Source organism: Strongylocentrotus purpuratus, unplaced genomic scaffold (genome assembly GCF_000002235.5).
Source record: "Strongylocentrotus purpuratus isolate Spur 01 unplaced genomic scaffold, Spur_5.0 spur5_scaffold_3, whole genome shotgun sequence".
NCBI classification, from domain to species: Eukaryota; Metazoa; Echinodermata; class Echinoidea; order Camarodonta; family Strongylocentrotidae; genus Strongylocentrotus; species Strongylocentrotus purpuratus.
The window spans coordinates 33,808,870-33,825,487 of NW_022145609.1; the positions used below are offsets into that span (position 1 = coordinate 33,808,870).

Genomic DNA, 16,618 nt, shown 5'->3' on the forward strand with positions numbered 1-16,618 from the left:
GTCTCGTTTATAGGAGTATAACTATGCGGAAACAATTATAATTGATGTCATATTGTTTATTGTTTCCCCCACAGCCTCTTGTTCTGGGCTGACGAAAGTGCAAACACTATTGAACGTGTCAATACAGATGGAAGCAATCGTATGGTACTTGTATCGAGTGGGTTGGATTATCCAACTGCTGTAAGCCTCAATAACGAAGGTAATACATTTGTGTGTGCAGTAACCAGGAAGATCATTTTTTGAGCATGCAAATCCGGATACCAGACTGACTATCCCGATTACACATACGTGTAGTCTTCCCTTTTAATACTATTTATACCCTCATTATTAACAAAAAATAATTTCACTTTCGGATTTAGTTCTTTGCCGTGTTTAATGTAACGTGATATCAATAGCAACTGTCACAATTTGCTCACAAACAATTAAATGAAACGATTTCAGTAGTTAATAGAAACTGATTTGAATGTGAATTTCCCCTTTGGCCCCAATTTTGAATGTTGATAGCACTCGCCCATCTGCGATCCTCGATGTGTTTAATTTGTAAAGCAATGATGCACCAATCATGATGAAATGATGCCCTTCCAGCGACAATTATAATCGCAAAGTCTGTCGATAATTCCAATAACCTGTAGGATATCCTAGAAGTCGTGGTCGGATTACATAATACCGGATATACGTCCCTGTATTGTGCGCTCATGTCAGTACCTGAACAACAATGCTATTGGAATTGCTTCAAGTTGATGTTTTGGGAAGAAAACAAATGGCATTGCTATTGTGTCGACAGTACAGGTGTTGTTCAGATCCTACTCCTTGACAATGATTATATTGCACTTCCTATACAGAGAACCGTTTATATTGGGCGGATTTTGGACGAGGGCGTGTGGAATCGGTGGAAATAAACGGTGGCGATCGCAGAGCTCACGTTGAGATGGTCAGAGGTTTTACCTTCATCAAACCTTACGGACTCGCTCTTCTCGGGAAGGAAAATAAGATATTCTATTCGGATTACACTCAATCCGTCATCCTCGAAATTGACCAATCACAGGGCAGTGAGCGGGAACCGATAACGATTGAAGGCGCCACTGATCAATTCCAAGATCTGACACACATCTTTATTAGCGAATTTTCTGAAGGTCTGTCCGCCACATTACTTTATAATTTGTCTGTCTTCTTTTAGTTTGTTTGTTCTTTATTTTGTTTTGCTTTGTTTTGTTTTCTTGTATTTTTCATTTCTCACTTGCCCGATTCTAAGTGGGAAAATGTATAGGAAAGAATATAGCAACACACTGCGCTTTGGTTCAAATCATATTATTTAGGGGATCGACAACAAGTGACCCAATTCAAAGGAGCCAAGTCGCATCCATCAACCATCAAATTAGGCGTACCACCGTAGTTCAATTCTTGGTCCCCTTTTATTTTCAATATATTTTAATAGTCTACCTGAATGTACTCCTGAAGGTATCAAAGATATGTATGCTGACGATACGACACTTACCGTCAGTGCAAATGATGCAACTGTTGTGGAAGAAAAATTAACTGTTGCATTAAACAGAGTCATGGCATGAATTAAGGAAAATCGTCTTGTTCTTTACATTGAAAAAACTTGTGTCATGTTAATAGGCTCTTGTGCTAATCTCAAGAAAATTGAATCTTTCACCATTTCATTAAATGGCAATTTGATCAAAAGATTTCAATTCACCAAATGCTTAGGACTTTTGATAGATGAAGAGTTGTAATGGTCTAAACAAATCAAAAACGTAAGTAAACTTACCCAGAAAAACATTAGCATGATAAAGAGAGCAAAGAGTTTTTTGCCTCAAAAAAAATCCTTAAAGTTACTTTATAACAGTCTAGGTGTTCCCACGATTAGATTACTGCTCTGTTGTATGGTCGAACAGATTTCATTCTCATACAACTAAGCTGCACAAAATTCAAAAGAGGGCCGCAAGAATAATATTGAAGAAGACATAAATTATGACACACCGTCGGCTGATTTGTTCACAAGTCTGAAATGGATGACACTAGACAAGCGGTTTGAGTTAAGTCGCGTTATGATGATATATAAATGCGTTCATAACTTAGCACCTTCTTACCTTCAGGTAGGCTTAATCAATCCTAATGATGTACATGAGCATCATACAAGGCAAATAGACAGTGGATGTTTACGTGTGCCTAGATTTCACACTGATTGTTATAAATGTAGCCCAATTGTTTCTTCCATATTTGAATGGAATAAGCTAGATAATTCGTTGAGAACGACTTCCTCTGTCAAATCATTTAAGAGATTGTTTAAACAAAGTTGTAATTTGTGAATGGCTTAGCCGAACATACACTACGTGCATGTTCTGTAATATTAACATGACTTATTCACATAATTGCGACTTAATCAATATTTTCCTATTGACATTACTGTTTACTAGGTTTATGATATATGTTTATTTTGCAAACGAGTATTATGTTTGTAACTGTTCTGTATAAACGTTATAAACGATGTAAATATATGTTCATGTTTATTCAGGGCCCCATGGAAGACCACTACTTGTTGGTGAATGGGCTACCCTGTCAAAAGATTAGAAATAAATAAAATTTTAAAAATGCTACTTAATCACTTACATCGACTAAAAAAATAGTGTGGGCGATTCCGAATCCCGTACGAAATTTGTCGTGAAAAACTCGTTATACGACCATTTACTAATGGTTCATTCTGGTATTACTAACGTTATTAAATGTTCATATATACAGATTTCTCCAGACAAATGTCGTACGGAACGCATTGCACGAAATCGTCTATAGGTTATATTACAATTCAGTCTGAGAAGATAGGTGTAAAAATGCCTATGCTTCCCATGTAGCAACATTTTTCTTACATACATGTTAGACCTTTCCTATTTTACAAAATAATAGGCATAATTGCATTTGATTTCAAATACTTCCAGGTCTGCCAATTTATGTGTGTAGTACGTGCGTAAGTGTGTCTTAAAAATAACTTTGATTTCTGGTCATACAAGAACATAATTATGTGGAAGTGATTGGAAAAGTTTGATCATGTAGAAGAAAGTACTGGTGTATACCGTGAGGTTTTTTTTAATCATCAAAGTTAAGACTGCATAAGTTGGCCCAGTCTTGGTAAAAGCCACATGCACTGTCCATAGAATCTGCTTATATGGGACTATACGATCATGAGGCATGCTACTTAATTGTCACATTTTAAGTATGAAGGCATTTGAGACCATCCCTTTCAAGGGGGCTTAACTCGGCTTCTGCATGCGTCCAGCCATGTATGATCGAATCTCTCTGATCCCTTGGAGAGGACACCTTTTCTATGAAACACGTTCACACTATTAAACATGTAAATAATGAAAAGCATCACAAATTATTGTTTCACCTTTTCCTGAACTTAATCTTCCCCTAATGCTGCGTTTAATGTTGAATTAAGTTTAAAGAACTATCACTATCATCCTTCTTATACTCTCTACGATAGTAATTTGTGACCCTCTGCTCAAGCCTACACCTCAACAAGCACCATGTCCATCTACCACAACCATTTCCTCATCCACCTCTTCAACAGTAGCCGCAACTGCACCCGTCAACTCTACAACAGGTATGATCTACACACTTATTTACAGGCAGATGGCAAGCCTTTATTTGTAGATGTGTCGTAGTCGAGGGGTTAACGCACTTGACTGGAAATGCAAAGGTCGTGGGTTCGATGACCCTATTCCGGACACGGCACTAATGTCTCTTTGCAAGACGTTAATCTACAATTTTCACTTCATGCCCAGGGGTGAAATGGGAACCTGGGCAGCGTTTCTCGAAACCGTCATAAGTACAAGTTCACCGACATCCCATTGACACGCGTGTATTAAGTTTAACACGCGCTTCAATGGGATGTCGGGAAACTTGTAGTTATGACGGTTTCGAGAAACGCTGCCCTGGTAGGATGACGACAGTAGGGTTTAATCCATGCACCAACAAAAAAACTATTTCAAGAGGTAACGTACGAAGCTATTGGAATTGCCTTATTGGTTTTACGAAAGTAGTTGCGATCTATTATAAGCAAAAAAGAAGAATAAAGTGTCCTCCTAACAATGAGCAACTTAATATAATCCTTTTTAAAATTCTAAATTCCGTATACAGAAGGCCTTGCATCCCGTTTTCTGCCAACATCAACGCTGATTATCATTATTGCCGGATCTTCGGTCATTGGAATTCTTGCTATCATCCTGATGATAGCTCTAGGAATTAAAACAAGGTAAAAATATTATCCCCCCCCCCTTCCCTTCACTTCCATCGAGGGGTGAAGAAAAATGCTAGAAAAAGAGAAATAGGGTAGCCTAGTAAAATTGCAAAACAAAATTCTGAGTAAGACCAGTGCCTCCCCAATCGTCCCAGTGCCTATCAATGGGTAGACTCATGCTACACCATTTTTGTTTTTTTATTTTTTTCTACTGCATTCATGTATTAAAGTATACAGTTTTTCGATAACAATAATAATATAAAGTAAATTAAGTATTTTTCTGACAATGAATCATAAATAAGAAAATACATATATAAGCCTATATAAATTATTATTTTTTAAAAGCGAAATGATAAATTGTCATAAATACTAAATTTCATCAAACATTATAAAATTATTTACGGAATAAGGACTGCCATTGTAAGCTGATTGCTTGATAGTACGACAGCCCCAGACAAAACTCAAGAAATAAATTAAAACATTTATTAAGCATAAACGGATAGGTAATTGGAAATACAAATGTTGATGATGGTGATATTGACAATGCAGATGAGGATGATGATGATGATGGTGATGAAGATGGTGATGATGATGATGATGATGACAATGATTCGAATGAAAGAAGAGATGATATGATAAAGAAGGAAGAGTTGACACAGAAATTTTACCTTGAGTATTCTGATAATAACATCGTTTTAACTTTGGCCTTAAATGAGTAGAGGGGGCAACATGATTTAATATATTCTGGGAGAGAGTTCCCTAGGTCAGGACCATGGTGTATTATGGATCTATGGGCGATAAGTAATTTCGAGTTTACTAGATGAAAGTTTGAGGAATTACGGTTAGGGCTTTATTTATAGTGTAAAAGTTTAGAAATGAAAGAGGGAGCATATTATCTAAATACTTAAACATGATTAATAAAATTTGTAGTGAATTTATGTCGAATACTGTTAGGGTTTTCCGTTTGTAAAATATTTGACTTGTGTGAGATAAATAGGGTGAACCAGTACATATACGAAGGGCGGATCCAGGGGGCAGGGGGGAAGGGGGCCACCCCTGGCAAGAAAAGAAGTAAAAACACCTTTAAAACAATAATAAGACGGGGCCCCCCACCCCTGCCCCCCCCCCCCAAAAAAAAAAAAAAAAAAATGTTGAGTAAAACAAAAATTGTGCTCAACCCCCCATGCCTTTTCGGCGGCTGAATCGCCGCTAAATATTTTCTCACGAATTGCCCCCCCCCCCCCCTACCGTCGACTGGATCCGCTCCTGTGCTACGCCGCGGTCTGAATGTAATACCATTTAATGTGACTTAATCTAGTTAGTTCAGTTAATTTCAGTTTCAATAAACATGAAACTTGCAGGCCTTTACAGAGCCCCCCCCCCCCTCCCTCTCTCTCTCTCTCTCTCTCTCTCTTTCTCTTTTCTCCTTGTCGAACTTGTACCCATACGCCTACTGTTGGTTATGATTCTTTTTTCTTTTTCTTTTTCTTTTTCAGTCGAGCTAGAGCTTCATCAGTGGATAAAGGAACCACAGAGAGCAGCAATCACAATCAAGATTCTCTCCAGACTAATGATACCCCATCGCCACCATCCGATGTCGGTCTACCTGTACGTGTGCCTTCCTACCTGGAGCCAAATCAAGTACATCCGAACCGGTATTGCACTTTGGACACCAAAGATGCCCCTCATGAATATGAAGAGCCCGATGGCATCGACGCGGTTGGTGTTCCACACCGATTACAGCAGATCCTGCCTAACACGTTCGACGTACCCAGTGATGCTCCCCATGAATATGAAGAGCCCGATGGCATCGACATGAGTGAATATATGAATGTTGATCGCGACAAAGGAAGACCGGTGGTTGATGATGGCGAGTACGTGAAGATGCATGGGCTTGAATTACAGCACACTTACTCGAACTGAGGTGTTTAGGGTACCAGGGAGGGGGGAGGGGTCGGGATCGTCGATAACATTCAGGGCGATTATGCATTGATTTAAAAGAAAAGAAGAAGAAAAAACAAGGTCATAGGCGAATCAAAGAGGGGGAGCCAAACAAACGGCGTACATTTAAAGAAAGAAGACAAATATTAGCTACTGAAGTATAGGATTAAAACCATTATAATTGTGACCCCCCCCCCCCAACGAAGCCGCCATGATCCCTTCTAAGTTCTAAGGACCGTCAAGGTTGCTGAAATCCATGATTCGTTACTGTCAGAAAAATTCCTCCCCCCCCCCCCCCGGCCCCCCTCTTCTTCTGGTGATACAGAAGGATCCGTTAGAAAGAAAGGCATTTATTCATTTGTCACGGCGCTCAAAGTGGTGATATATATACATGTAGATCTTACCCGGTACTCACTGAAAGTAGACATTTTAAACTTATGTTATAACCTTTGTGTAAGTTTTATGCAATCAATGAAATCTTTGTGTATAATATACTGTATATGTATGTATATTTTTTTCCATGACCGATTTATACGGGACGGTGATTATAACCTGTGTGTATAAAACACATGTAGCATTGTAGCTTCAAAGAAATTTTTAATTTTGCGTGTATTTTCCAAAAAGAATTACTAAAATCTGTAACTTTTCGAATAATACAAATATTGTTAACGAAATGTGTTTATAAATCATTGCATGTTATATTTTCTTTCAAAACTGTTGATAAATGGGGTGGAAGAGGGAAGAACAAAATGAAAGTGTGAATTATTATATATTTCACTTCAATACAAAAATAACAAATATTTAAAAAAAAACACTGGCCTTATCATGGAGTAAATGACCGTTGATTAAATAAAGACTTGTGCTGAATAAAATACCATTTTATTGTTCTGAATTCATAAAAAATGGACGTGCATTTACTTGAAAACATGACTAAAACAAGGCATAGTGAAAATGAGTAAACGTCAACATGACTGTTTGTAACAGTTTATTTATACTATCTTGTCAAAACGTCAACCTAACACATCCAAACATACATCAGACACTCAGCGACCTTTGACAACGGATACATTTTGTTTTAATTTCGCAAATATAGTAGGAAAACTGTTGTACATTTCTTTTCTGTTTTGTTTTGTTCATATTATCTGCGTTTTAACCAAGAAGATGAACTTGCAACGATTTTATTACTTCATCAATTTGCTGTATTGATTACAATATAAAGTATGCAACAATGTTCGCTTCAATTAAACAGTGTTGAAGTCATTTTGTAATACCACAGTAGATGTGCATTCATATATGAACATGAATTTAAACGAATATTTTTTAAATATAGATCTGCAATCGTTAATTGATTTCATGTTTACAAACATATTCAACTACAATTTTGTGATGAGAACATTGTGTCCAATCATACATAAGTCAAAATAATTTCAGTAACTCCTTATATCTCTCATTGCCCCCCTAAAACTAAAAGTTTCTCCTTCTTGTCGGTAAAATTATTCTTCTTTTTCTGGTGGTACATTGCCATTTAGAATGATTTAAGATACAAGATAATCCATTTTGAGCACCTTCGGTATGAGGTATGATCCAAATTGATCACAAGTCTTCAAATCAATCACAAAATTACAAACTATTTTCTCTTTAGTGTACATTAGTAAATCATTCGAACTGTCTATACTAAAGACAAGGCCCTTGTTTGTGAATTTCGTTTTGGTACAGGTAAGATTCCAAAGTAGACACAAGTGACATATAATACAACATACTATTATAATTCAAGATTTCTTCATAACATTTTTTTTAGCGATGCATCAAATTTTATAACAGGCCATGTACAAATCCCAATCCCCTAAATACTTTCGGAGCATTTAAGTGCATGCATGATTTAAAATAAAAACAAAAATTAAAAAAAAGTTTTTTAGAGAATGAAATTGAGAGATGCAGTGGCCTACGAATCAAAAAAGATTTATTTAAAAATCCACAAGCCCACAATCTACAATGAATTTAGCATGGGCGGAGCAGGTTCCTACCATCTCCACTATTGAAGGTCCAGAAAAGAATCTGCCCGAGTTCATCATTATCTGGCTACTCCACTGTTAAAGATTCTTCAAAAAACACTTGACAAACTCAATGATATTTGTCTCCCTATTATGAAGAGCATGGAATTATTAATTTTTCAACTCTCTTTAAATCATACTGCCATACGGCAAGAAAAACAACAATCCGATGCCAGACCGATAACAGACAGAGAAAGAAAAAAAATACATTTAACCCTATGGCAAAGAATTGGTCAGTTTGGCAGTTTCACTGGGGCTTAAAATGTACATTATCAAATTTCTTGGGGCACTGGCAAGAACTTCTTCTGCATTACATATATATATATATATATATATATATAAATACTTTTTTTGACAACATGAACATAAAATACTAAAAGGTACTTTCTGACAATGAATTGTAAATAAGTAAGCAAATATAAAATACAAATATTTTTCATTTTTTATATAATTTTTTTCTTCAAAGTGTTACATTTGCATTAAACTTTTAAAAATTATTTATGGAAAAAGACTTCCATTGTAAGCGTTGTGTTAGAAAATATGACATGTGCAGATATGATCTATGCGGATTACATGCCAATGATCATTCCGTGGCAGCATGATCTATAACGCTGTAATGGGATGTCCTCTTATATATGGAGGGATGGTAGCGGTGTTGGGTCGTGCACTGAGGATGGCCAGGGCCCGCTGGCGGATAAACCTCTCCCAAGTTATCAACCTGATCATGGAGGAAAGAAAAACAGTGGGGGTGTTTAGTCATTGTTGTGAATGTATGCTTTAACTGTAAGAAATTTCTAAAAACTTGGATATGATGTTCATGCATTTCTTCCTTTTTTTGAGCCCCTTGCCATCTAGAAACATGGAAAAATTTCAACATGAAGTGCTTAGTAGATAACAAAAGTATATCAGATTTTATAAAGTTGTCAATGGGACAAATGGGTCCTACTTATCTACGCTTACTTTTCATCTTAACATAAGAGTAATTTCTTGAGACCTAATGCATTTAACTATTTCTTCTTAAACTGACATGTTTTGTTTGTTACCCCAGATCAATTTAGCATGTTATATGGCCATCAGTTGACTACTACTTATCACCAACGAATGGCAAATGAACTTCGTCGGTTGATCTAAAGCAGTCAATCCCTCAGTCTTCATTTTAATGTTAATATTTTCTTTTTTTTATTTTGTTCCTTTACGTGTTTTGATGTTTGCATTTTTTATGATCGTATATAAAACCAAACCAAACCGGACAAGCCTACAGAAATAACTACTAAATACTTGGAAAGACTTACTTTCGCTTGTTTGAGGGGTCATACATCTGTATCTGGACATCTCTTCCCTCCTGACTTGATTCTAACCTAGAATAAAAATGAATTCAGTATTTATCAGGGGAAGTTTTGACATTCACAAAACATGTTTCAAATTGGCTATTTCTAATCACATTGATCAAATAATGATTTCTTTAACATTACTTAAATGACTGAAAGTATGATACCTTAAGGAAGAATATGTTTGTTTCACCATACAACTTGAGAAAGCAAAATATGAGTAATCTGTACTGCATAAGAAATATTCCAGAGCCAATTCTAACTTGCGATTGATCCAAATCCATTGCATGTCCTCCTTTCAACTGCTTAACAGCATGTACGTAGCTGCTTTACGTTTTTCCCCTCTTGGTAGTTATTTATTATAGACAACTATTTCATATACCTTGGAAATATACCTTGGAAGTAGGCATTTAAAGTTAAAAACTTATTTGCCTCTCGTTGACATTCGGATGAAGAATCCATATTTTGGCACATGTTTAGTGGCGCTATACAGCAATTGACGAACATGGACAAGCGAAGGACTCCTCTGGATCAAATTGATCTTTTCTTGACGACCAAAATTTCAACAAATTGGATTTAAAGCTGTTTAGTGAATTGCTCTCCACAACTACAGAGGAGAGGTTGTTCCATTCATTGATACATCTCTGTGAAAATGATCCATGTCTAAGCTTCGAGTAGACTTTCTTCTTAACGATCTTGTATCGATGGCCACGGGTTCTATTATCAGTTGGATGGTCAAAGAAGTGTGCTAGATCCATTTCATCTAGGCCATGCATTATTTTGTATATCTGTATCATATCATGTCTGCTCTATGGCGTCTGTAGGCAAGAGATGGTAAGTTGAGATGTTTTAGTCTCTTCTCGTAAGTCAAGTGTCGTAGCATGTGTATTTGGCGAGTTGCTCTACGCTGTACCTTTTCTATTTTCGTGCTGTCTTTTTTCAATACAGGATGCCACACCGTTGAGCAGTACTCGAGTCTTGGTCTTATAATCGATTTGTATAGATGTATAAAGCCCGTTTTGTCCAAATTAGAAAATGTCCGCTTGATAATCCCTAGCTTGCGATTTGCAGCAGCACATACTCCATCCACATGATGTGAAAACTTGAATTGCTGGTCAAAGGTTACCCCAAGGTCTGTTTCTACTTCAACGGCAGGAATAGGTGTATCATCGTCTGACATGAAATAATCATAACAAGGATTTCTTCGACCATAGTGGATTACCTTGCACTTCTCTTGATTAATTGGTAGTTGCCACTGATGAGACCATTTTGTGAGCTTTGTTAGATCTGCTTGTAGATTTTTGCCATCCAATGAAGAGTGAATTGGTGAGAAGATTTTGGTGTCATCCGCAAATAGTTTGACTTCTGATTCAGTGTTACATATAATATCTGGAATGTCATTAACATACAACAAGAACAGTGTCGGCCCCAGCACGCTTCCTTGAGCTACGCCGCTGACAACTTTTGATGCACTCATCAATGATGAAATTTAAAAAGAAAAGCCAGTTCAAGGTTTACTAACCCATGAGCCGTGAGCCAGTTGTAGTAAGCCTCGGCTGATGCAGCTACGGATATGATTCCTGTGTTGTGGTCATCCTTCATCCGAAAACAATTCTTGATGCGCTCTATCTCCTTAGCAGTCAGGTACATCATCAATTTAACCTTTAGGCATATTGAAACGAAAAAAGAAGAAAATTCTTTGTAAAGGTTGTACATGTGTGTGAGTGTTCAAACAAACTAAAACACAATCATGTAGTCTTTGAGAAACTCAGTCTATGGCTATTAAAAATGCCTTGTCGACTTTTGAAATGTGTGAACAGTAAAACAGACATAATAATCTGAAAGTGCTTTCTCCAAGCGCTTGAATAGGGTACTGCACATGAATTTGCCTTGAATTGGACTATAAATAGAGTCCCTATGATTGTGTTTTTTAATGAATTACTGGATTCACCTTTTTTTTAACAGGCCAATTATGCTAATGATACCACACGTTAATATCAACATCATTTCGTACACTGCTCTTTCACATGCATGAATTTTGCCAGTGAACTAGACAATGAAAAGTCACACACTGTAAAAACCAACATCATTGACAATTCGCTAATTTTTCAGGTTGCAAAATTTCTGTTTTTACAGCATGCTAATGAATACAGAAAAAAGAGCAAGAAAAGAGTGTGTTGGGAGAGAAGGAGAATGAGACAGGGAAAGAAGGAATCAAATGCAGTAGAGTAGAAAGAGAGTATAGATATATTTTCTTTTTTTTTCAAATTGCAAACCATATTTTTAAATCACCTGTGGTTGTTTCTCCAGAATATCAATAGCTTCAACTAGAAGGTAATCCTGCCAGGAGACTATGCCGTCTCCATCAGTGTCGTACTGAAAGAACTGCAGTTGGAACAAAGGATTTTTAACCCAAAAATAAAATCATACAGAACATGAAAAAAGTCCTCAATGTGGGGTTTATAATGATGATGATAACGACTTTGATGACGACGATGATGATGATGGTGACATTGACAAGGAGTAGGAAGTTGAGGGGCTGATAACATTGACTTGATTTTAGTTTTATTTCATTGTTTTGGATATTAAATACAATCATGAGAAAGAATACAACATCACAAGGAAGATTTAATCAACTTAATGAAGTAAAATTCAATATTTGTTGGATATATTTACATACATGTATTTTTTAGAAGAACTTTCAGTTAATTGCGCCAATCACGCAATTGCATAATACAATACTAAAAATAAAGACAGTCAATTCATTTCATCACATCTTCATCTCTCAAACTACTTTGATATCCTGTCAGCAATATAACATCATTGTAAAATATGCATTATATCTACATCACGATGTTAATCAACAGAAAAAAAAAGAAAAAAAAAGGAGGCGGCAATTATAAAGTAAAAATGTTTTACCTTTTCTTTGGCATTACTTTCAGTAGCTGATGCCTTTTCAACAGCACGATAGTCTGCCCAGGATATCTTTGAATCTGCAATCGTGTGATAAACAAAGAGGGATAGTATAATTACATTCATTCGATGTATAACCTAAAATGTTGATATTGCCGTCAAAGTAACTGCAATTGTGTAAACATGAAGATAAACTAGCTAATACATGAAAGAAAGAAAAAAATGCATTTCTCCTCTTTTTGTCATCACACTTCTTTAATTTAAAATTAAAATTCAGTTATGTTTGTATTTGCTATTTATTTATTTGATACAGTCAAACCTGCTTTAGTGACCCCCTGTCTAGAAAGACCACATGTCTACAACAAGCACATTTTTTGTTTCCCTTGAAAATGGTTTCTCATTGAAACATGTACTAAAGGCACCTGTTTACAAAGACCACCCGTCTACAAAGACCACTTTTTGTGTTTTCCTTGGGTCGTCGCTATAGATAGGTTTGACTGTATTACTTATTACTGATTGATTTATTCTTCAATATCTTTCTTCAATATCTGTTAAACTGACCTTCATCTTTGTCATAGTTGTCAAACTTCTCCATAACATCATTCATCTGCTCCTGTGATAGGTGATTGCCAATGGCCTCCTTTGGAAAGAATAGAATATAAATCAAGCCAGAGCATAGATGTTTTTTATTGTTATCTTCTGCTTGAGCACCAGGTTGAAAAAGTATATGGGATGCAGTGCTCATAGTAAAGGTTTAAAAAAAGAAATATACAGGTAGACATTATGTGCAAAGGGAGGCAGAGCAGAACAGTATTTCTTTAAGATGTTGCATACTAAATTTTGAGCATGTTAACCTGAAATGTTATCATTAGTGTGCATCTAAAAATTGATCACTGTCATTTGCAGTTAACTTTGAGGATGCTTTTTATAGTACATGTAATAGTTTACATAAGAAGGACGAAAATTAGAGTAAGTCCTCAATTAGTATACAGTACATATAATGCCTAATCCAGAGATGGAATTGCCTTGGCAGGCAAAGAATAGGTTTCACAGCTACTTGAGATAGCCCTGTGTTAAATCAAACATTTTATGTAAGAGTTTTTACCCCCCCCCCCCCAAAAAAAAAAAAAAAAAAAAAAAAAAAAAAAGGTATTCCTATAAACTGCTTTCTTGGTGTTGTAAAACAAAATACTACTAAACTTTTTGTACACTTTTTTATGGGAAAATATAATAACTTGGCACTAAAATTTGGTTTTGACCCTGTATGAAGTAATATGAAGTAGTGACCTACATCAGAAGAAGACATAAATCATCAAACACTCTGTATTCCGTCATTGTGTACTTAGCAGTGGAAAAAGAATTTCCTGAATGGACAGTAAATGATATACTTATACTTATAGTAATATATCTGTCATCAAAATGCAGAACAATGATCATGAAACTATTCAATGAAGTATAGTTTAGTATTAAATTCATTCTTTCTCTTTGTGTATAAGTCAAATTGTGAACAAAAGGCTACAGGCTACAGGATTGTTCATTGTGCTAACACAGCAGACTTTTACTGGAAGCTCTGATGGAACCAATTAAGTGGTCCACTGCCGCTTAGAGTACCATTACAAATATTGATACAAAATGAATGAACTATAACTGCATGTAACATGAACTTGATAAAGTAAACTTACACATTCTGAGCAGCTCCATCCCACCTGCTCTTCCGAGTTCTTCAAGGCAGTGGCAAAGTTGAGGTCATTGCAGTAGCCACTATATTCAAGGCAGGTCTGATGAGAGCACCTCCCACAGATCCTGCACTCATGGATGACGTCATTCTTCACCATGTTGCACATCACACAGGTCACGTCAAATTCAGACTGTGAATCAAAGGGGCAATTAAGTCAACATTCCCAAATCAAGCTATGCTTTCCGGGTTTTCGCCTCCTATCTGAATTATTTACTGTATACTCTATGTTGAAATAATTGTTACATATATCATATATATATACATTGTGTTTCATATTGTACTGTTGAGAAGGAAATAAATGTTAATAATAAAAATAAAAAATGATAATAACAAAAACCAAACATGTAACTGAGCCTACTGAGGAGGATGATGTATTTGAAAAAAATCAAATGCACAAAAACACAAACAATCAAACAAACAAAAAATATTAACTTTCTTGATGCCTAAATAAATGGGATTGATCTTACATATTAAAATAAAAACCCAACCAACAAAAAAATAAACGGAAATCACAAATACTTTCAACGAGACACATTGTATTTTAAAAACATGATTTTGGTCATGGAAGTAAATTCAAGATTGTGTTAGGGGAAAGTCTAATAACTGGACTTTTAACAGAGCACTTGTACAGTTGTATATCAAGCACAATCAGCTGAAAGTACTGTAAGCCTACATGTAGATATATGTAGGCTTACATTAGCATGACGTCATGATATAGGATAGCTGCTGCTTTTGTTTTTTGTAAACTTCAAGTGTTAACAAATAAAAGACAAAATGCTTTTAGACCCTACTATGGGTAAAAAATAAAGGCTTAAAATTATAATTTGGCCTTCAATTTATTTGGAATTAATCTAATTCATTGTATAGTCTTACTTCTAGCATGGATTCATAGTTTAGGTTAGTTGGGGCGCTGCCGTATCTGGTCTCTTCCCGAGCCAGTTTCTGACGTTCGGCCTGTCTCACTGAACGCTCTTCGTTGAAAGATGAGGTTGGTGTCTCCTCCGCCTTATCAATATGCCTAGGATTTGGGGAGAAAAGTTATAGTTACACTTCACTTGTAACTGCATTATTTTATCTGACCCTCCCTCCCCAATATATACAGTAGTTAACATGTAATGATGTATATACAAAGAAGAATACATTTCTGACTAGGCAACTCTTCTATTGCCACCTGGTGTGGGGGGTTACATTGTTTGTTATTTCAAAACCCTTTCCCATTAAGGAGGTCAGCGAGTTGAGACAGGCATAGGTCTAGACTCTGAATGATATAGACTAGAGGTCTCAATCTAAAGTTTATGAAAAAACGAAAATACAAACTAAACATCAAATTTGTGTGACCGATTAAATAAACACATTTCAATCGAATGAATATAGACTATTGCCTTGGGATAACCTACCACCACAGGCACCAGATTTGTAACAATATGTGAAAAGTATTTTGCCCCCCTTTCATCCAATATCAAAGTTTGCTCTTGAAATGCCTTCAATGTGAGTATCTAATGTCTACTACTAGTACTAGACACTACTAATAGATTATTTCAATGGCCCTGAATACTAGGCTTTACCCAATTTGACAAAGGCTTTAGATCTAGATCTACCCTCAATTGACAAACGATCGTTTAAAATATTCAGTTCTGCCTTTAATTTTATTTGATCCAAGTTTTTGTTGATGGAGATTGCGTTTAGATTTAGTCGTACTGCCACATCAATCTTTGACTTTGAGAATAAATTGTCTGCCCGAATAGAGGGAGTTAAATGGTGAACACATTTAGATCATGCAAAGTTGAAAGTAACTAGACCTCTAGCCTAGGCCTAGGGCCTAGGCTACGTCTATTTCGTATGCATTTCCTGGACTGGTGAGATTACCAGCTAATTTTCGAAAAGATATGTTCTGACGGAAAAAACATAGCTCCGGTACAACAGAAACAACACAGATCAATGTTGACAGTCATCGATAGACTATTTACATACAGGGCAACCTTAACCTCACCTGTAACTCTTTTGAAAAGGTCTCATCCATGATGAACTCGTGGCATTACTTGTGTCAACTTGCCGAGTGCCAAGCTGAGGCTGTGGTCCCCCGCCTGTTGTCCCCGCTGTGATTGGTGCAGTTCCCTTTTTTCCGACAGATAAGAAAACATTTGCGATCCTACCGATCCTACCTGCCTGCTGTGCTCTCTTTTGCATTCTTTCCTTTCTATGTTTCATCACTACGTTTCCCATATTCGATTTATTTCCACAAGTCTTTTTTAAAATCAAATTTAAAATGTTTCATGAAAATTGTGGCAGGGTACCAGTCACCAGTAGTCAGTACGTTTACGGTACCGGTACATAGAGAAGTTGGTACGGTACATACTGGGTCGGGAAAAAACTTCTGACCAATGACTTCGCGGCTAGCTAGGCTGGCTAG

General features: G+C 36.3%; 2 protein-coding genes across 2 annotated transcripts; one reads left to right on the forward strand and one right to left on the reverse strand.

Annotated features, from left to right (window-relative positions):
* The first annotated feature begins 715 nt into the window (after positions 1 to 715).
* LOC585796 lies at positions 716 to 7,419 on the forward strand. Its single transcript, XM_030996488.1, has 4 exons — positions 716 to 1,133; positions 3,482 to 3,601; positions 4,138 to 4,252; positions 5,734 to 7,419. Exons 1-4 carry the CDS (start codon positions 929 to 931, stop codon positions 6,158 to 6,160), a joined length of 867 nt encoding a protein of 288 aa, XP_030852348.1. The 5' UTR covers positions 716 to 928; the 3' UTR covers positions 6,161 to 7,419.
* Positions 7,420 to 8,536: 1,117 nt separating this feature from the next.
* LOC100890619 (PHD finger protein 24) lies at positions 8,537 to 16,532 on the reverse strand. The gene is made up of 9 exons (XM_003731369.3): positions 16,199 to 16,532; positions 15,082 to 15,226; positions 14,153 to 14,338; positions 13,032 to 13,110; positions 12,477 to 12,550; positions 11,850 to 11,942; positions 11,080 to 11,219; positions 9,522 to 9,587; positions 8,537 to 8,947 (listed from the first exon to the last, which is right to left on the reverse strand). The coding sequence occupies exons 1-9, from the start codon at positions 16,429 to 16,431 to the stop codon at positions 8,833 to 8,835; spliced, it is 1,131 nt and encodes a 376-aa protein (XP_003731417.3). The 5' UTR covers positions 16,432 to 16,532; the 3' UTR covers positions 8,537 to 8,832.
* Positions 16,533 to 16,618: the final 86 nt, after the last annotated feature.